The 21,971-nt window shown below is 43.2% G+C and overlaps 1 protein-coding gene across 1 annotated transcript in view; it reads left to right on the forward strand.

Moving 5' to 3' along the window:
- Positions 1-21,971, forward strand: part of abca12 (ATP binding cassette subfamily A member 12) — a 97,176-nt gene that overhangs the window by 27,526 nt on the left and 47,679 nt on the right. Inside the window, exons 20-40 of the mRNA XM_090230062.1 lie at positions 31-690; positions 793-2,610; positions 2,932-3,311; positions 3,655-3,777; positions 4,285-4,372; positions 5,131-5,282; positions 5,957-6,087; positions 6,375-6,517; positions 7,955-8,131; positions 8,279-8,502; positions 10,306-10,435; positions 10,511-10,666; positions 10,927-11,023; positions 11,119-11,471; positions 11,598-13,043; positions 13,274-13,568; positions 13,832-14,057; positions 14,510-14,613; positions 18,399-18,505; positions 18,853-19,061; positions 19,198-19,274. Of these exons, the coding sequence (XP_090086188.1) occupies positions 31-690; positions 793-2,610; positions 2,932-3,311; positions 3,655-3,777; positions 4,285-4,372; positions 5,131-5,282; positions 5,957-6,087; positions 6,375-6,517; positions 7,955-8,131; positions 8,279-8,502; positions 10,306-10,435; positions 10,511-10,666; positions 10,927-11,023; positions 11,119-11,471; positions 11,598-13,043; positions 13,274-13,568; positions 13,832-14,057; positions 14,510-14,613; positions 18,399-18,505; positions 18,853-19,061; positions 19,198-19,274 (7,096 nt within the window). The remainder of the gene's footprint in view (positions 1-30; positions 691-792; positions 2,611-2,931; positions 3,312-3,654; positions 3,778-4,284; positions 4,373-5,130; positions 5,283-5,956; positions 6,088-6,374; positions 6,518-7,954; positions 8,132-8,278; positions 8,503-10,305; positions 10,436-10,510; positions 10,667-10,926; positions 11,024-11,118; positions 11,472-11,597; positions 13,044-13,273; positions 13,569-13,831; positions 14,058-14,509; positions 14,614-18,398; positions 18,506-18,852; positions 19,062-19,197; positions 19,275-21,971) is intronic.

Genomic DNA, 21,971 nt, shown 5'->3' on the forward strand with positions numbered 1-21,971 from the left:
TATGTAATAAAGTCAATGAAAATTTCTCAGGTGGCCAAGGACACCCGGCATCTAGTTACCGGGCTCCCTGTCGAGAACGCCAACATGCCAGACCTGGCCGGGGTGGAGGCTCTGCTGATGCAGTGGCTCTCAGTAGCTCAGGGAAACCTGACCCTGCCTCTGTCTCTCAGCATGGGAGATCCTCTGATCACCTACTCTGGCTCTTTCAACTCTACCTCCCTGGCCTTCCTCAGACAGCTGCTCAATCCTCTCACCAACCAGAGCTCAGCGGGCATAGCAGACAACATCCTGCGGGCCATGGAGCGGCTGAAGACTGTGCTGGATGCTCCTAACGGCGACTCAACGCCCATTCTCCTGGGGTACGTGATCCAACTACAGGAGTTGCTGGTCTCGAGTCTACAGCTACGCAGATATGAGCAGCTCTTGCTTCCAGATGGGAACCTCACCACAGCTCAGGTGACAGACCTCCATTTGGCTGTGGTGGACCTCTTTCAGCTCCTGTACGTCCAGCAGCTTAGCCAGGCTGGGGATCAGGCTGCCCTACAGACCCTACTACAGAGACTCTCGGCCCTACTACCTCTACAGCTCCAACAGCAGTACCTTGGGATGGTCAGCCACTTTCAGGCTGTGATGGAGAGCTTGGTGTCATGTACAGCGGCAGGTCAGGACTGCACGGCTGTGGTCCCACAGGTTGGTTTTGTATTTGTTTTGCTATCCATTGTCCTTCATTTAAAAAAAAGGCATTTTAAATCCAATGTATTATTATTTGTATTATTATTGTTATTATTACAGGTGCTCCAGATCCTGGCAGCTAGTGGGGACCACATGTTCAGTGGGGGCCAAGCTAAACCCAGCATAGCAAGCCAGGAGTCCATGCAAGTGACTGTCAACCTGCTTACTCTCCTCTTCGCCTGGCACGATACCGACATGTCTAACAATAAGTCCGTCACGCCAGAGTCTGTCCTCAAGACCGTGGACCAGACTGCCTTCTTCCTCCAGCAGATTACATCGACTCCCAACATCAACGTATCCTCTCTCCAGCAAGCTATGCTACAATCCAACCTTACCCTGGGGGAGCTGGAGAAGATGGCTGCCCTGGCCGGCGCAACCAACGCACCAGCTCTCCTGGCTAGCATCATGGGCGTCATCAACGTGCAACAATGCCTGGAGCCCCAGCCCAACAATCCCATCAGCCTGGCCCAGTGTGCACTGGAGCTGAGTGAGAAGGTCACTGGTTTTATCCTTGCTCTGCCTATACCTCCAGGATGCCAGTCCAACTGCACAGCGCTAATCTCCCTCCTCCCCATCCTGGTCAACCACTCTGTGAGTATCGGCCTTGCCGCCAGCTCTGGCCCAACCCCACTCATACCAACAACTGAGGCTATTACAGATACCATAGCCAGCATCAGAGAGAATCTACAGCATCTCAACCTGGAGTCTGTGGAGCTGATCAGTAACGAGCTCCATGTCCTTGAGGGTTTAATAAAACTGTCCGCATCTGGACATTCTCCAGTCTACTCACTCAATTCCACTGATCCACTTATGCAGGATCCAAATTACGCACAGAAAGTGTATTTGGAGATAGCACAGTGGTACCTGAGGAAGCTAGAGAATGTGACCAGAACCAGTACCTTCTCAGAACTCCTGGACCCTTTCTTCCATATGGCAGAGATGCAGCTGGCTCTCCAACTCTCTCAGACTGAATTTACTATCTTTTTTAGTAAAGAAGTTGAGTATTTGATGAGAAGTATCCAATACCCTATCAACGGGACAGACGTGAGTAAAATCGGCCAATCGGTCATTAGAATACTCAAGGGTAACCTGGACCTGTTCAAGTTAAACATTGCTTACCAAGCGGTTATGGGGAACAATTGGCTAAACTACAGCTTGATTAATGAGGCCGAAACCCTGATCAATAATGAACTCACTGTGCTTGAGGGTTTGATCGAACTCACCGCCTCTGGACATTCTCCAGTCTACTCACTCAATTCCACTGATCCACTTATGCAGGATCCAAATTACGCACAGAAAGTGTATTTGGAGATAGCACAGTGGTACCTGAGGAAGCTAGAGAATGAAACCAGCACTAGTGCCTTCTCAGAAATCCTTGACCCTTTCTTCCGTATCGCAGAGATGCAGCTGGCTCTCCAACTGTCTCAGACAGAATTCACCATCTTTGTTAGTAAAGAGGTTGAGTATTTGATGAGGAGTATCCAATACCCCATCAATGGAACAGATGTGAGTAAAATTGGCCAATCGGTCATCAGGATACTCAATGAAAACCTGAACCTGTTAAAGTTAAACATTGCTTACCAAGAGGTTTTGCAGAACTCTTTCGGGAACGTAAACTGGCTAAACCACAGCTTGTTAAGCGAGGTCGAAACCCAGATCAGGGAGTACCTCAACCTGACACAGGATTGGCTGAGACAGCCCCGTGTGACCCAGGTCCTGACCAATATGCTGCATTGGAACATAAGCGGTGGGATGATGAACGTGACTACTCCTGGGTTGGACCTCCAGCAACTTCTCAGGACTCTTGGCTCTCTCCTCACCCCAGAGCAACAGGCCTACCTCACAGCCATCCAACACAACAGCCAGGCTCTCAACCAGGTAATTTCATTTTACACAGGTAGTCCCATTGAGGTCAGAAGACTTATTTTGCAATTTTACAGTTTTGACAGTATTTGTAAATATTTTACTATGGGGTGAATTTGAACTGTCATTGGGATACAAAGTGAAAATGTATACTTTTAAATTAGGATTACAGCCCCTATGGCTGTAGTGTGACAAACAAACTCATTTCCACTTGGGGATTTATAACACAAAATCTGGTATCTTCTATTTTCTTCTCTTATCTTCTCCCTTTTCTTCTATTTTTTAAATTGTATTTTCTCCTCTCCGTTCCTCTCCTTTCCTCTCCTATCCTTTCAGGTTCTGTTGGTGGCCAGTCAGGAAGGAGGTCTGGGTAGTGACCAGTTCATCCAGGCATTCATGGATGCTGCAAGCTCTGTCCTGAGTGGCTTCACCATGGGCCTCACACCACAGAATGGCACTGCAGAGATCCAGGGTATTCTACTGGGTGAAGAGGTCCAGATTATTCTTCAGGATGCCCTCCAGCTGGCATTCAGACCTAACATGAGCAACGCCCAGTCACTCAACATCACCATGGAGATTGTCAGGAGGGCAGAGGGTGTGGTTAGATTGTTGGTCCCCCAGGAGGCTGTTGGGTATCTGTTGCCAGGGTTCAGGTTCATTAGCACCTACCTTGAGACAGTCTCCAGACCGGGCGGGCCTGATAAGTGGAATGAGATGTGAGTTGTACTGTGTGTGGACTGTCAATATTAATGCATTTTAGGTTGCGTCCCAAATGGCAGTAGTGCTGTGCGTGGATCCTGGTCAAAAGAAGTTCCCGAGATAATATGGTGCTATTCGGGATGTAACCTTACTGATTCTAAATGCTCATTGAAAATCAGAAGACGTCAGTGTTTTTTAGGATGATGCTGTTGATGATGACAAAAAAATATTATCATCGGGTTGTTTTGTTACTCCCTCCCCTCACAGTGAAGATGATGACAATGATGCTGCTACTTTTGCTGCTGCTGATGACGATAAACGATAACATAACGATAACAATGACATTTTCTTTCCTCTCAGCATTGTGAACGAGCTGAAGATGGTCCAGGGCCTCCTGGCCCCTGACAGCAGTGCCGAGGTCTATCTCTCTATCATCATCAACATCACTCATGTCATCCTGGACTCCAGCCAAAGCCAAGGCAAGTTGCCTATAACAGCTCCTCAATATCACTGTAGGACTATGTCCCAAATGGCACCCTATTCCCTACATACAGTAGTGCGCTACATTTGACCAGGGGCCATAGGGTAGTGCGCTATATAGGGAAAGGTGGCAATTTGGGACAGTGCGTCTACTGTCCTAATGGCCTGTGATATAGTACTGCTGGCACCATACACTTCATTATTAAATAACCCTACCAGGATCTCAGCCAGACACTTTAAGCACAGTTTATTGACATGCCAAAGTCAGAGTTTGTGTCCTCTAGGAAAACAATGACTGTATCTGTATATTAACAGTGGCCAGAAATCAACATGGCAAAATACTGTACATCTATCTGTCTCACTGTCAGAATCTGTGTCTTCTTGGAAAACAATTAAGTTAGCTAACAGAAGCTATCAATTTGTTTGATTGTTGGCTACAGTTGTTATGTTAATAACTAACAATATGCTGTCATTTTTCATAATTGTAACATTATTATCGTCAACAGGTAGCAACATGGGCCCTTGGAGCAACATGAGTCTATGGGCTAACATTGGTAATGATATGACTGTTGAAAACCTTGCAGAAATTGCTGGTCAGGTAAGGCATAATATATTACACCTTTGCGTTTATTATCAGTGAAATGGGTTGGCTGGGTAGCCTCGTGGTTAGAGCGTTGGGCTAGTAACCAAAAGATTGCAAGTTCGAATCCCTGAGAATCCCTGAGCTGTTGTTCTTTCACTGAACAAGGTAGTTAACCCACTGTTCCTAGGCCATCATTGAAAATAAGAATTTGTTCTTAATTGACTTGCCTAGTTACATAAAGGTAAAAAAAATCTGTAATCTAATTCCTTCTACGACAGTGGCAGTTCTGCAAAGTCATCTTTATACATGAAGTCTTGTCAGTTGTATGACATATACCTCAGGCCGTCAACAACATGCCAAAGCACAAAATGCTATCCAATGCAGATATCAAGATTGTATATTTTGTGGTTTGTCCAGTTTACAGTTTAAAATATGTGCCAGTGTTGTTCCTCAATGGGTTACTGACTTGCCTAGTTAAACGAAGGTTAAATAAAAAATTAAAAAATACAAAGATTGAGCTGTCTCACTGACATTCAAGAGTCACAGTAGCTCATGGTGTGGACAATTCCAATAATAATTTCAGTTAATCAATCTTTCCTTCTGTCTAATTTCCAATGAACAATTGAATACTTCATAATTGGAGAAGACTAACAATGAAGGCAATTTCCAATGACACATATTACGTGTAATAACCATGCCTTAATAAATGGAGCTGTTGCTAATAGTTGTCCAATGGAGAACACTAGCAACGTGATATTTTTGTATCCTTTCAGATGACTGGTCTCCTAAACTCTGTGCTACCCCTCATCATTGGGCAGCAGGGTATCATGCATTTCCCTCTGCCTTCTCCTGAGATGCTCCCTGACATACTCCCTGTGCTGATACAGATCCTCACTCAGCAGGCTAACCAAAGCAGCTGGGATAAGTAGGTTCAGGGGTCAGGGGTCATCCGTACAAGGAAGAAAGTGGTATCTGGTTAGATAGTGAGAGGGAAGAGAATTACCATGGTGTTTTAACTATAGTAAGATAGTATAGTATAGCATGCTTGGGTTCCCGAGTGGCGCACTGCATCTCAGTGCAAGAGGTGTCACTACATTCCTTGGTTTGAATCCAGGCTGTTTCACATCCGGCCGTGATTGTGAGTCCCATAGGGTGGTACACAATTGGCTCAGCGTCGTCTAGGTTTGTCTGGGGTAGGCTGTCATTGTGAATAATAATTTGCTCTTAATTGACTTGCCTAGTTAAATAAAATATAGTATTATATTTTAGTCAGTGGGGAGAACATTATCATGTTTGTTTTGGTAGTATTATATTTTAGTCAGTGGGGAGAACATTATCATGTTTGTTTGGGTAGTATAGTATTATATTTTAGTCAGTGGGGAGAACATTATCATGTTTGTTTGGGTAGTATAGTATTATATTTTAGTCAGTGGGGAGAACATTATCATGTTTGTTTGGGTAGTATAGTATTATATTTAATTTTATAGTATTGAGGGCCACAACATAATCGCCTGTTATGTGTATATAGTGATCGTTTTAAGTTAGCTATATTATGTTGGTTGTAAAGTTTCTAAACCAAGTGCTTCCCTGTGTTGTCAGGTTGGAGGGGATGATTGGGGCCCTCCTGTCGACCCTCAGGGACACCCCGGTGTGGGACTCTGTTCCCCCTGCTGTTTCTGTGATGAGCCAAGTCATGGGAGCATTGGTCAACAATATGCAGGCTGAGACAGGTGAGACTGAGAGGCAGCTTTCCATACACATTTTTTTCCATACACCCTTGACAGCACTGTTGTTTCCTTTGTACCACAGATTGCTAGTAATTCCGTACATTAGACATACAGTACATTAGATACACAAGCTAGGGATTTAGTGAACTGTAACCTAGCATTGAAAGTTATTTATGCAAATACTTATCTTAGTTGTTCACAAATGTTCCCATAAGTGTCCCATTGTAAAACTCTCTCTCTCTTTCTCTCTCTCTTTCTCTGCCCCCCCCCCCACTCGCTCTCTTTCCCAGCATTCATATTGAGTTTCCAGAAGCCACTGGCTGTCCTGATGTCAGAGTTGGTACAAGCTGTGAATGGCAGTGATTTCAACATGGCTGACGTGTCTGAGGGAATGGTCCCTGCCATCGAGCTCACTGTGGAAGCTGCCATACAGGTTTGGGCAGAGCACTGGCTGCATTCTCTCTGTTTTCTTCTTTCTGCCTTACTGACAACTGCTGGTTTTCACCCTCTTCGTGACATTTACTAGGTTACGTGGTTGGTAACACAATGTCCTCAGTGCTCACTAGGAATGTCATGTTCTTCACGATAAATAACATGAGCCAATTTCATGAATTCATGTTCAATTGTTAAAGAACTTACCTGTTTGATGGCTTCAGTGGAAGGGAAACTAAATACCTCAAGCTATGCTGCTGTTGAAAGACAATAGGCTCCTCGTGTTTTAAACGTTCGTCCTGACTTGGGTAGGCTATTGTTTGTCTGTTTAGATATCTGTCCCTGAGAGAACAGTCTCAGGAATGGTCACAAATATACTTTAAAAAAAATCTGGTTCAGAGATGTTCTTAATGACAACACAATGAGCAAAGACTCACCTTTGCTATCTGAACGGTGGCCCAAGATCATTGTGTTCAGTTAAAAAAAGTAATGTTCAGTTGACCGTTGCCAAAACTGATTGCCCCCAGTATCTCATACCCCATCTCGTTGTCAGCCACACTACCTGTCAATATTGCCTAAAAAAGTTGTCTAAAACAGTTTCACAACCTTAAGAATCAGGAGGGAGATGTATCACAATAGGTCTTTTCACATTACCTAGCCAAACCCAGCCAAACAAAACTAAGCAGTACTGAGCTGGCCAGGTTACACATCCACCATAGATGCTGGAACCATGCCGAAAAGGACAAATTTAAACAAAATATCAGAGCCAGCACAGTTTAGTTTGAGTTGGTACGACAGTGTGAAAAGGGTAAATGTGGATCAGGACAAAGTTCCCCCCTGAGATTCCAGCCCACGCCCAAGCTTGGACAATAAGGTACAATAAAAGATGAATAGAAAGAGAATAGGTCACAGCTTCCCCAACTTCCTTTCAAGTTGTGGATGATTCAACAAGGAAAAGAGACAAGGAAAAACTACACCATTGAGTTTAGTTTTAGTAAGTTTTATGATTCATTCTCAATAGATCACCTTTCATGTGACCAGACTCTTAGTCATGCCATACATATTTATACAATAAAAGGAAGTGTTTCTACATACATATGGAGGCCATACACGTTTTATTGACACACTTGACCGTCTTACTTTATCGTCTGTTCTATTACCCTTCATATGATATACTGTATTGTTGTGTGTTTACCCTAGAGAGAATCTGATGACTGTCCAGAATGAAAGAAGTCAAATAAGGCCGATATTTTATCCCCCATTGTATGTATGAGACAATGTTGAAGTCACCATACTATCACTGATGACGGTGTGAATCTTCTGCCCTTCCCTTCACTGGAACTGCTTGTGGAGAAGAATGAGTCCATTTTCCAATTAAGTAGAAATCATAATTCACTGTCCCTCCTTATTGCTGTTTTTCATTTTCACCCATCATAAGGCTGCTAATAGGAGTAAGACCTTGGAGTGCAGGCAGGTCCTGAAAGCCTGGGAGCCAGTTAGAGAGGCGGCTGGGCTGAGTGAGGCTAGCCTGGGTTTGTGGTGTAACATCAGCCTGCTACCAGTCATGGAGGCCGATGCTGCGTCCAACTATGTCTATGCCAATCCAAACATGACCGTGAGTAGTAGTAATCACACATCACTAGGATTTCAGTTTGTAAAACTTCCCCACTAGAGGGCACTGTGGTAGCACCTAGTAAACTCTGCTGCTACGTTACTGACACAGCTCCTTTGCCTGTTGTCTTCTGTTGTGTTCTCTTCCCAGGGCATGGGGATGGGGCATGGGACAGTATCAGTGGACACTACAGCAGCTATGATGGTGGCAGCTCTGCGTTCATTCTACTGGGTCCAGGTTAACCGCACCATAGTTACTGAGCAGCTTGGTACATTGCTGTTCAACACATTATACCAGCTACAGGGACTAAATATGACCACCGAGGACCAGGCTCACTGGAACACACAGTTTCTCCAACTACAACTGAGCCAGAGGTGAGTCCTGTGTGGCTCAATTGGCATAGCATGGCACTTGCAATCCCAAGTTCTGCAGGTTCAATTCCCCCTGGGGACACCCAAAAGTGTCTGCTAAATATTATTATTATATATTTGTTAACAACCAAAACACTAATGCCCCTTTCACATGACTGAGCTGAGCTGTACTGCATTGGCCTGGTTACGGATCCACAATATGGTAGTGGCTGGAAAGGACAATGTGAAATGAAAATATCAGTATAGGACAGGTTTGGGTCAGAACAATAGTGTAAAAAGGGTATAACAGTGACAAATACTTACCTGACCAAACCTTCGCACAACTTTGGCATGACTTTGATTCTATGTGCCACTAATGGTTGTTTTGGGTCACCACAAGGTAAACTTTGACAGTCAGAGGAAGAGTGCAAGTCATCTCCGGTGCTGCTTTGTGTTTTTGTGTATTCTGCCTTTCTCAGTTATACCCGATTGACACACCCTGTTTGCTTTATAAGCTGTTTATAAGCTGTTTCTATGACTGTATTCAAAAAGCTTCCCAGAGTAGGAGTGCTGAGCTAGGATCAGGTTCACTCTGTCCATATAATCATATTCATTATGATCTGGAAGGCTAAACTGATCCTAGAACGGCCCTTCTTCTCTGACACACTTTGTGAATATGGGCCCTGGGAGTGCTCAAATACAAGACATCGAGAAGGACGAGGAGAAAAGCATTAGGCAGAATAAAATGTTTATCTCAGAGGGTTAGAGAGAGAATTAAATAACCAATAAAGACACAAATCACAGTCATTTTATCACCTACACGCACAAACCAGAGGCAAACCAATATAGATTCCTTCCTAAATTACATAAGAGAATTTGGAACAATCAAATGTGCATTAGTTTAGTTTGACTCTTTACCTGAACACAGATTGTGTGTGTGTGTGTGTGTGTGTGTGTGTGTGTGTGTGTGTGCAGATAGTGATGTCTAACTATTATTCAGTTATCTGAGTCTCTTTTCCTCTTTAATTGATTTCGTTTTCTGTAATAATGAACTCAGTGCTGATAAGAATCACATTATACATATCTCATGGAATCAATCACAATTGCATCCCAAATGGCACCCTATTCCCTATATAATGCACTACTTTTGACCAGGGCCCAATGTGATAGCGCTCTATGAAGGGAATAGGGTGCCATCTGGGATGTAGACCAAGTTTGACGGCGAGAGTCGTAGATCACTGACCACTGTAATGGAAATATCCCAAAGAAAGAAACAATCTTATACCACGGCCTAAATTATATCCCAAAATTATGAATAAGTACCCCCCAAAAAATATGATGATGATGATGAATTATGATTACATTCAATCCAGATTGAGAAATAATGGTATTACTGACTCATTATTATTTTATGTAGGGGAAAAGTGTAGCAGTTGCAGTACATGAAAGCATGCAGTAAATACATTCTCTGTTTCAATTTAACCACAGGCTATCCAACTTTAGCCATATGCTATTCTATTCTTTGTTTCTGACACCAACATATCTCTTGCTGCTATTTCACTAATGGGAGAGTAGTTTCACTGACACATAAGTAACATTTCTATCCTGCATGTATGAAATTACAATATCTGTGAAAGCATTAAATTGATCTATGTCTTTAACACATAGGGCCTGTTTCCCGAACACATATTCTCCATCGAACTTGGAAACCGCTTCCTATTGTCCTCACTCACAGTCATAACCTTAAACATACAGATCTGTATATTCTTGTTGTAAATGATTAGTTTACAGTCATTGGTCCTAATCCATGTCTCTTGTCCTCCCCAGTACTCAGGATCTTAGGATGGCCTTGGATCAGCTGGATGCCCTGGCCATGGACAACCCCTGGATGAGACCCTACCTCCTGGCTGTAGAGATGACCCTAAACTACACTCTGGAGAATAGCCATCTACTCCAGGTATCTTACAATCTCCACTCAATGTGTGTGTGTGCGTGTGTGTGTGTGTGCGTAAACTATTCTATTCTATTTCAGAACTCCACCTCCGCCCAGCATGTGTTCATGGAAGCCATGGAGATCCTCCTGACAGGCATGAACTTCACCGAGGACCTGGACCTGTGGATGCGTCCCTACCTCCAAGCCATGGAAATGACTATCAACTACACCATGGTCTACAGCCAGCTCCTCCAGGTGATGTGCCATCTTCTTCCCTTGTGCCATTGATCAAGGCAATCACTTAACCCAGAAGTGCTCTCCATGCACCCGGTGGATGCTGACCCCTGTGCCTCTCAACGTTTGTGTGTGTGTGTGTGTGTGTGAGAGAGAGAGAGATAGAGAGAGAGAGTGTGTGTGTCTGTGTGTGTCTGTCTGGGGGTGTTGGGAAAAGGCAGAAATGGAATTTCAGTTTTCACCAAATGGACAATATTCTATTCTATTCTATTCTATTGCAGAATGCCACATCTGCCCAGCACCTCCTGATGGAAGCCCTAGAGATGCTCCTCACCGGGTCTAATCTCACCCAGGACTCCATCCAGGCCATACTCACAGGTACAACTTTGCACTGTTGTGTCTAATTATCACATAAACGATTGGTCACATGAACGTTACGAGACATAAATTGAAATCCATTCATCCATTCACAGAGAACATCTTCTCCAGGCCAGACGGAGGGTCGATCAACAAGCTGCTGAAAGATATGATCAGGGAGCTGGTCCGTGTACAGTTGCTGGGAGACTGGCCTATGGTCTACGGCGTCATGGAGCAGTTCCTATCTGTCAACGCCACAAACCTCATCCTGGAGAAGGCTATTGAGTTCAGCGGCTGGTGGGGCTCCTCTACCGCCTCCGGGTTGGATCTGGTAACCCAGGCTCTGCCCAGGATGTACGAGGTGGTGAAGGCCTTCTTATCCACTTTGAAACAGATGAGTGTCCCCTTCCCTCCCATCTCTGAGATGTCCATGGAGCTAGCAGAGCACGTCATCACCATGCTCAGACAGGTATCCCAGACACATGCATGTGGTTAATTAAGATATGATGTTATTATAAGTTAAATAAAATAAACACAAAGCTTCAATTGCAAATCATATTCAAGTAGGTGCTGGCCTTTTTTTCTGAATTTTTAGGTATCTCAGACCAGTGATCTCTTCGCCCCGCTGGACTACTACCTGAGCCAATTACAAGACGAGATGACTGGGCGGAGCAGTCCCTTCCCCCACCACAATGAGGGTGTGTCCAGGAGGGTCCGCCGCGAATTGATGAGGAGGGAGCCAATGAAAGAGCCAATGGATGACTTCCTTGATCTGTTCTACTTGGACTACCCTGTCTTGTTCCAGGCCCTGGCAATGCCACCCACCATGCCAGACATCATGGAGACTGCCCATATGTTCTTCGGCAACCCTGACTTGTCTGTAGTGCTCAAAGGGGTCTCTAGGGACATTGGCATGGTACCACCATCACTACCACCCATGGGGAACGTCTCTAGGTCTATGTCCAGGGCCGGAGCCATGACATGGGGCCCCTCAGTCCCCCCCCCTCTGGACGACCCCATCGACGTGGCCCTGGGCATCCTCTCCTACCTCACCCTCCCCAGACAGTGGCAGGCATACAGCCAGCTGTTCGTGGAGATAGTCCATGAAGCCTGGATCATGGAGGACTTGGCCAAGATACAGAAGTTGTCAGCAGGCCTGGGCAAGATGGTGGACATGGCCATGGTGCTGTCCCAGCATCCCCCACTACAGGTCGCCCAGAGGGTGGAGCATATGGTTAGGCAGCTGAGTGCTGAGGTGGCAAGGATCATCTACAGTGACCCCAACAATGGATCCAACATCACCATTCAGTTTCTCACCGCCTTCAACGACATCCTGGCAGATAACCTTGAAGAGGTCTCTGATATTACATCTCAGATCAATGCCATCATTCAGAACATCCTCAGCTCTCTGTCCAGACCAGAAGCTTACATGAGTCTGGCTCCGTACATGATGGCTCTAGACCAGACCATTGCTGTGTTCACCTCTTACCTACCCACGGACAGCCTGATGTACCTCAACACCTCTGGCCAGATGGTGAAAGGCTTTGCACTGCTGGTTTCACACCCACGGGACATGAAGAACATGATGAAGGCTACAAGCATGCTCTCTGCCTCACTGGATCATCTCCTGGCCTCCGATAGTGAGACGACCCTTCCGGACAGGAAGCCGATCCAGTCCATCACTCACCCTCTCTTCCTGAACAGTGCCTTAGCCACTCATACCCTGTTCAACCTCTCCGCTGCAAGTCACAACTTCAGCAGCCCTCACGAGAAAGAGGCAATGATCAATCAGACTTTCCTTGCCCTGGTGGCCTTTCTGCCTGAGGACCAGAGGATATACGTTCTCCCTCTGGAGTCGGTCCTTCTCGCTGCCCTCTCTGGGGTCTCCAACACGGCCCAGATCCCTCCATCCTTCCTGGGGATCTCCAAGCAGGTCACCATGTCTATCCTTACCATGCTCAACCTAACCAACACCCCAACAGGGTACCAGGGGGACAGTGCTGGTGCCACGGTCCAGGTCCTGTTTAGAGTGTCACAACAGGTAATGTTTGTGACTGCCTTTGACAGATATTATAATGTCTTTTGTAGCTGTTATAAGTGCTTTATGAATGCATACATAAGTGGGTCAACAGTAAATATGTTAGCCATATTTGTAATGTTTCATATTGCATCATTACGTTGTAAATTGTTCTTGCAATTGAGCTTGTGGCTTGCTATTTGTACAATGATTTTTGAACAATTAAAAAACATCATCATCATCATCATCACCAGGTGTCCACCAGCCTGTGGCAAGGTTTATCAATGCCTCAATCAGCCGTCCACGTACCCTCCGCGTTGGCATCCCTCAACCAGGCTGCCATGGCTGTGGCACCCCTGATGCCCGATGGCAGTGAACACTACTTCAACGTCTCCCTCCATGTCTTGCACATCACCGCCATGGCTATCAACTACACCACCACCACTGGGGACATAGCCGGCGCTATGGCTGTCATCTCCAGCTCGGTTCAGAGTCTCCTGGTCTCTCTGTCTTCATACCCCAGCCTGCAGACAGCAGGCAGTATCATAGGTAATTGTTTCTCCATTTTTCTTTTGTACCAGGGAACTATGATACAAGGTTATGGTCCCTCTTGTGACAGGGACTGGAAAGCTATAATTATCTCCTCCATGGATGAGCACTTACAGTTAAGATCAAGCAAAACATTTGCTGAACATTTTAAATGTATTGATTCAAACAAATTAACCAATATATACTTGTTCCTCCTTGAAGGAATGCTTACATTAAAACTAGCACTGTAGAAATGAATATATTTGTGTCTGTTAACCATTTAGGAGACCTGGAACATGCCATCCAGAAGATGTTGCAGGTGTTACGGTCAGGCCGAGGCCCCCTGGCCCAGACTGCTGATATCACCCAGCTGCTTCTCCATAACGTTCAGGGTCTCCTGGGCCTGGCAAACACTAGCATGGAGGCCAGCGTGGTTCGTCTGGTACTGGCTGCAGCCAAGATGAACACTGGACATCTGCTAATGATGAACGAGACCAACTGGACACACAAGTTCGTTTTCTGTTTTTAGACTGATTGCATATCTGTTTGTCCTGTCCTGCCAACTTCTATGGTCGTTGGCATGAACATGATCATAGACGTTGGCTATAAAGCACAAACAGGTCTGGGACCAGGCTACGTTTTGCTGTTGCTTTGGAGATAAATGGTTAATGTAGCTGAATAAGTGTCCCGTCTGTCCCATGACAATGGCTTGTGCTCACAGCTGTAGCATTCAGAGATCTCAGCTTTGATGACTTATTATTTCATCTCAGAAGCAGTATTTTCCAGTTACTTGGTATTTACTTTAATATTATAATCTACTAATAATATCATCTCGTCTGTTAGGATCATGTGCATAACAACCATGATGAAAGATGTCACTAATTGTAGTTTACAGTACTACTTGCAGAAATGAGAGGAGCAGCCGATGATGATGTTTTTTTGTCTTCCGCCCACTCCCACAGGTTGTCAATGGTTCTGACAGACATATCTAACAGGGTTCCCGAGGACTTTCCCTATGCTCCCTTTATTAAGAATATCACAATGGGCCTGGCCACTGAATCACAAGGTAAGCCTAGTTACTTTACTCTTCATTTACTCTTCATTTACAAATCAATCAATTCTTGACTCCCTCCCCCTCCTCTCTTAGTGGTTCAGAGGTTCATGGCTCAGTCGGGACTCCCTTGAAATGAGATGTATTGCTCAATAGGACTCACGTTGTTTAAATGCAGGATAAATAAAGGAGACAAGTCTCACTATAGACCTGACCGATTGGCTCCAGAAAGACATTACAAAGACAAAAGAAATCACATTTAGTTTCCATCGTTAGTTTAATGGACGGGAATCCGCTGAGTGGACAAGATTACTTTTCTTCATTCTTCCATTATCCTAGCCTCTAACCCTAGAATACCTCTAACTATGCCAACATCCAAAATGGCACCCTATTCCCTATTTAGTGTAGTACTTCTGACCAAGGGCCATAGGGCTCTGGTCAAAAGTAGTGGGGTTGTTCATGAGTTGCGGTAGCATTTGCGTCCCTTGCCTTTGCAACCATAAAAACACTTTATAATGACAAATAGTTACACATCATATATGTTTTTGTTAATATTGAGCTGTTTATCAATTATAAAACTTAATGCAAGTCCTTTTATACAATGTTTATGCATTGTTCAAAGTACATTACAGTAGGGTAAGCAAACTGTCTTGTTCCCAGTAGTGATGTGTAGAGTTAATAGTGACATATTTTGGGGATTTAGAGATATCGATCTATTATGAATGCTAGAAAGTGAACAAAAGTATTTATCATATTGTATAGATTATTAAAAACAAACAAAGCTATCAAAATACCTATTTTATTTACTAGCATAATTTCTGTCCCTCAGTTATACCATATGTCATTGGTGTTAGCGCCTTGAAAATCACTCTTTACGAAGACATACAAGGACCTTGAGCATTCCCTCCAGTGGCAAACTGTTATCGGGGGAGGTGTCTATATTAAAGACAATGATTAGCTTATCACACCCTTTTAGAATGTCATCAATTTGAGGATTCCATTGATAATTTGGTGTGTCTAAATCCAAAGTGTCACTTGGTGTTACTAAATGTAAATGAAGGGAAATAACATTGTGAGCAAAATCTTTAATCATAGTACTTTAGTCAATTATTTTTAAAGGGTTAATAACCTTGATTTGAGCATACCCTTGATTTGAGCAAACCCTTGATTTGAGCATACCCTTGATTTGAGCATATTTGGCCTCCATTTAAGAAAATATCCTCAACAACCTAAAATGTCTCATTAGTCTTACCATCATTGGTGTTACTACTGGTGGCACAATGTTATCATAATATTCAAAATGTGTAAAGTCATTAAGCTGCCATATTAGTTGGAAAAATGCCTCTAACTGTATGTTCTCCTACTAACTTTCAGAGACAAACTCCCCTGGTGTCTTTCCTCCTCCTACTCACATTGTGTCTAATTGCATAGCGACTCCTCTAGACTCCTACAGACTCCTACTAACCCTCACATACATGCAGTCTTCACACTGTTAAATGTTCATATGCATAATTTGATTTCTACAGCCCCACGTGTCAGGTGTCCTCTGATACAGAAGTCAGAAGTCAGACCTTCCCTCCGCCTCTCTATTTGACCTTTATATAACTCCTACTAGGAACTCCTATTAGGAACTCCTACTTGCGGAATCCCGTGCAATCAATGATTTATATACACTAGATGACTGACAGGGGGAGCTGTTTTGAAGCCATCGTGCCTCCATCTTGGCACTACATCACCGTTGTAAAAAAAATATTTTGGAAGCTATAGAAATGCATTTTTTTAATGTCTACATTTGTTTTTGCCAATTTTATGATATTATCGACACCTTAATGCATACTTTAAAGTTATATTATAAAACTGGTTGTTTGGATCCTGGATACTGATTGGACGAGCAGCTTTCCACGCTATGCTGTATTGGCCGTCATAGACACACCAATGCCTGCTAACAGTTCCATCTGAAAATGATCACTCCATAAGAATATCATGCTCATGTTGCTGTCCGAATCATCGCTTGTATTGATCTCTACTCGCACATAATTTCTTCTTGCTTCCAACCTAGCATTTAGTTTCGTACAGCAGGGGTTAATATAAGTCTCTCTGTCTGCCTGTCTGACCTCAGAAACAATGTTTCACTTTTGAATAACGATCTCTGTAGTACCATACATACTGTAGAGCTAGTTGAATCACACATCAATGTCTTTATCATGGACATATCCAAGTAAATACCAATAGAAAATAACTCAAACAAACGAAAATGCAGCAAGTGGACTGTCATTCCAGTTTCAATGATTGACATGACTGAGTTATCTGAAGTCGGTGACAAGTGACAAGAACATTATCCAGCCTGCATAGCAACCATTCTGTTTAGAACGGACGACCAGTCCTTTTGCATAGAAACTTTGTGAAAAATAATTAACAACTGGGTCGCGTTTGTAGCAACATGACCAAAATAACTAACAACCACATTTTTGTCCAGACAATATCTTGAGGTGGAAGAATGAAATTTGATGAAAGTTTTGATGAAAATGTGTAATTTATTGTCATTTTAATATGTTGGTATCGTGTCGATCCAAACAACGCCATTTACCTGTGACTGTATTCATGATGCAGCACTGCCTCTTGTGCCTTATTGGTAAATTATGTGAGCGAAACATACAACAAATATATGAAAATATATACAGTACATTTTCCTTAAAGAATAATTTTACTGTCCCCACTACAACATCAAAATATATACTTAAATGCGTGTAATATTTTCCTATTCAATTAAAATACTGTAGGATTCCATCCATTCCTATGGAGGACTGCTCCTTCTGGGGGAGTGCCAATATGGCTGACCGGTTGCTTCAAAGCCTCTCATTGGCCAATACATAGCATCAGCAATCCAGAGTTTATATACATCATTGCTCACAATGTGTTTTAAATGTAGCCATATTCCAAACACCATTATTATATAATGGACATATTTCATATTGAAACCAGGCAGTGCAATAGGATAGGCTTAATAATGTGAGCTTTGTTAGAACTCCAGATAAGCCAGGAGGCATATGGCACATCTCCAAGAGAAAGACACTCTGCTCCTTATTAAACCTTATTAAATCGCATTAGCCAAGTAAGAATTCAATCACTAAATACCCCCCCCCCCCCACACACACACACACGCACAAATATAATAGCTTTGTGACCAAATTTTAATTGGCTACTGTACTTGTTTTATAATGCCATGTAACAAGGTTATATCTCTGTATATGCAATATAGTCACTTGAAAAACTGCACCACAGCTACTTCAGCTACAACCCTTTCATTTCCCAGAGGTATGATCCTAGCTTGAGGATCATACCCTTTTTATTATTTTCTCCACTGCAGTACCCCTGAGATCCTAAATGATTCAAAGAGTATGTTAAGTCACTCGCTTTTCTTCTGGGTTTTCAATGCAGTGCACCAATATTTACCATTCTCCGTAGTTCGTGTCTCGTTTTAATTAGATGTTTCGCCTTGAGGTCTCACTGCTTTGACCAGAGACCTAAGTAGTGCACTATGTGAGGAATAGGGTGCCATTTGAGACGTAGAAAGTTGGTCCCTTTGCCTCGTCAGTAGTATGCAGGGTCCCACATCATTTGCTGCTTGCTGTTCAGAGAAGCCACCCTGAAATAGAGGTGGTAATGATGCCCTGTGGGACACTGTGTTACCATGTCACCTTAACACATCTCTACTGCCCTCCCTTTCCCTCCCACGCGCTCTCTCTCCCTTTTTCTATCTCTCTCCCACTCCCTCCCTCCCTCTCTCCCTCCCTCCAAAGTGAACCTACACCTCCTACTCCAGACCATCCAGTTAGGGTCTGAACTCTTCAGCAGCAGCTGGTCAGATGGAAACTTCAGCAACATACTGGTCTACCTGACCTCTAAGGTTAGAACACAGTACTTCTCATGAAACTTTCATCTGTAGGGCGAAAGGGATACAGAGGCTATTCTCTCTGGAATAATGTCTAGACTACCATAACATCACCAAGACTAGGGTAGACACAGACATTTGTTGCAACAGCGAGGAGCTACATGTGTTCTACAACAAGACACACACACACACACAGTAACATGGTTTATTTACAGTGTTTTGACTGCTACCATTGGGCTTCTATACTGACACACTTCACAGTCCATATGACTCATCTTGCACGTTCTGCTTTGTGATTGAGCAAGATTTTCAATGTATTCATTCATTACACATTGCAAATAAACTTGTAACTTGTGCTGCAGGTGTGTGCGCTGGAGGATATGGACTCCATCCAGCAGGTGATGCAGGCTCTGTCTCTTGGCCCAGGGTTCCTGTGTGAGACTGCCATGCCCATTCTCCAGGCCTTCCACATAATGACCCGGAGTCTGGCTCAGGACAGCTCTGACCTGTTTGAAGCTCTGTTCGAAACCTTCATAGGAGACCCCAACACCTACAATGTCAACATAAACTGGTATGGAGACATTATAGGACATGTAGACTTAAAAATAAATGAAGAACTAAATGGTATATTGTGTAAATGGAAGTTATCGTTGACAAATGTTCATGTGTGCGTGTGTGTGATGTGCCTGTGTATGTTTGTGACACAGGACCTCTGCACTCACCCAGACGCTTGGCCTGAACATCAGCAGCCTGAAATCCCTCAACATCAACATGACCTCTCCAGGTATACCAATTACTTTTCAACATTTATTTATTAGGATTTTATTGTTGTTTTTGACGGTGACAGGCATGGATGAAGGGGAGATAGATAGATGAATTAAAGGGAGATACAGAGGTGAGAAGGATGATGAGGCCGGGATTCGATGTCATGCAGGCAGGGGGGACAATATGCTGCTGGAGGCAGTGGCCTTAACCACTAGACTAGATCAACTCCAGGCACCACTGCCCCATTACTTCAATTACTGCACTCGATAAGCCAAGTCATTAATGAGCTAATTGCTTATTAATTCAGGGTTAATTAGCTAATCACTTAGATCATTTGTTAGCTAATTGCCTAATTATACTATGAAGCGTAAAGCTCATGTAATGTATTTTGCTCTTCTGAACATGCAGCCCATACTGCTTTTAGAATGACTTATAATATACCACCTTTAAATATAATTATAACCTGGGTGGTTCGAGCTCTGAATGATGATTGACTGACAGCAGTGGTATATTAGACCATACACCACACGTATGACAAAACACTTACTGCTCTAATTACGTTGGTAACCAGTTTATAATCCCAATAAGGTACCTCGGGGGTTTGCATTGTGCATAAGAACAGCCCTTAGCCCTGGTATATTGGCCATACACCACACCCTCTCGGACCTTAATTGCCTAAATATACACTACAGTTCAAAAGTTTGGGGTCACTTAGCAATGTCCTTGTGAATGAATGAAAATGTTTTGTCCATTAAAATAACATCAAATTGATCAGAAATACAGTGTAGACTTTGTTAATGTTGTAAATGACTATCGTAGCTGGAAATGGCTGGTTTTTAATAGAATCATCTACATAGGCGTACAGAGTCTACTAGTCTAAAGAAGGCCAGTTTTATTGCTTCTTTAATCAGAACAACAGTTTTCAGCTGTGCTAACGTAATTGCAAAAGGGTTTTCTAATAATCAATTAGCCTTTTAAAATGATCAACTTGGGTTAGCTAACACAACGTGCCATTGGAACACAGGAGTGATGGTTGCTGATAATGGGCCTCTGTACACCTATGTAGATATTCTATTAAAAACAGCCGTTTCCAGCTACAATAGTCATTTACAACATTAGCAAAGTCAACACTGTATTTCTGATCATTTTGATGTTATTCTAATGGACAAAAAATGTTTTTCTTTCAAAAACAAGGACATTGCTAAGTGACCCCAAACATTTGAACGGTAGTGTATAACACATACATATACAGCACCAGTCAAAAGTTTGGACACACCTTCTCATTCAACGGTTTTTCTTTATTTTGACTATTTTCTACATTGTAGAAGAAGACATCAAAACTATGAAATAACACATATGGAATCATGTAGTAACCAAAAAAGGGTTAAACAAATCAAAATATATTTTAGATTCTTTGCCTTGATGATAGCTTTGCACACGCTTGGCATTCTCTCAACCAGCTTCACCTGGAATGCTTTTCCAACAGTTGATGGAATTCCCTACATATGCTGAGCACTAGTTGGCTTCTTCAATTGGGTTGAGGTCAGGTGATTGTGGAGGCCAGGTCATCTGATGCAGCACTCCTTCACTCTCCTTCTTGGTCAAATAGCCCTTACACAGCCTGGAGGTGTGTTGGGTCATTGTTCTGTTGAAAAACAAATGATAGTCTCACTAAGCGCAAACCAGATGGGATGGCATATCACTGCAGAATGCTGTGGTAGCCATGCTGGTTAAGTATGCTTTGAATTCTAAATAAATCACAGACAGTGTCAATGGCATAGAACTTCCACACCATCACACCTCCTCCTTCTTGCTTCACGGTGGGAACCACACATGCAGAGATCATCCGTTCACCTACTCTGCATCTCACAAAGACACGGCGGTTGGAACCAAAAATCTCTAATTTGGACTCATCAGACCAAAGGGCAGATTTCCACCAGTCTAATGTCCATTGCTCATGTTTCTTGGCCCAAGCAAGTCTTTTCTTCTTATTGGTGTCCTTTAGTAGTCATTTCTTTGTAGCAATTCGACCACGAAGACCTGATTCACGTAGTCTCCTCTGAACAGTTGATGTTGAGATGTGTCTGCTACTTGAACTCTGTGGAGCATTTATTTGGGCTGGTAACTCTAATGAACTTATCCTCTGCAGCAGAGGTAACTCTGGGTCTTCCTTTCCTGTGGCGATACTCATGAGAGCCAGTTTCATCATAGCACTTGATTGTTTTCCGACTGCACTTGAAGAAAGTTCTTGAAATATTGACTGACCTTCATGTCTTAAAGTAATGATGGACTGTCACTTCTCTTTGCTTATTTGAGCTGTTCTTGCCATAATATGGACTTGGTCTTTTAACAAATCTTCTGTATACCAACCCTACCATGTCACAGCACAAATGATTGGCTCAAACACATTAAGAAGGAAATAAATTCCACATATTACATTTTAACAAAGCACACCTGTTAATTGAAATGCATTCCAGGTGACACCTCATGAAGCTGATTGAGAGAATGCCAAGATTGTGCAAAGCTGTCATCAAGGCAAAGGGTGGCTACTTTGAAGAATCTCAAATATGAAATATATTTGGATTTGTTCAACACTTTTTTGGTTACCACATGATTCCATATTTGTTATTTCATAGTTTTGATGTCTTCACTATTATTCTGCAATGTAGAAACTAGTACAAATAAAGAAAAACCCTTGAAAGAGTTGGTGTGTCCA

Source organism: Oncorhynchus mykiss, chromosome 3 (genome assembly GCF_057628025.1).
Source record: "Oncorhynchus mykiss isolate SJ-2025 chromosome 3, ASM5762802v1, whole genome shotgun sequence".
Classification (NCBI taxonomy): Eukaryota; Metazoa; Chordata; class Actinopteri; order Salmoniformes; family Salmonidae; genus Oncorhynchus; species Oncorhynchus mykiss.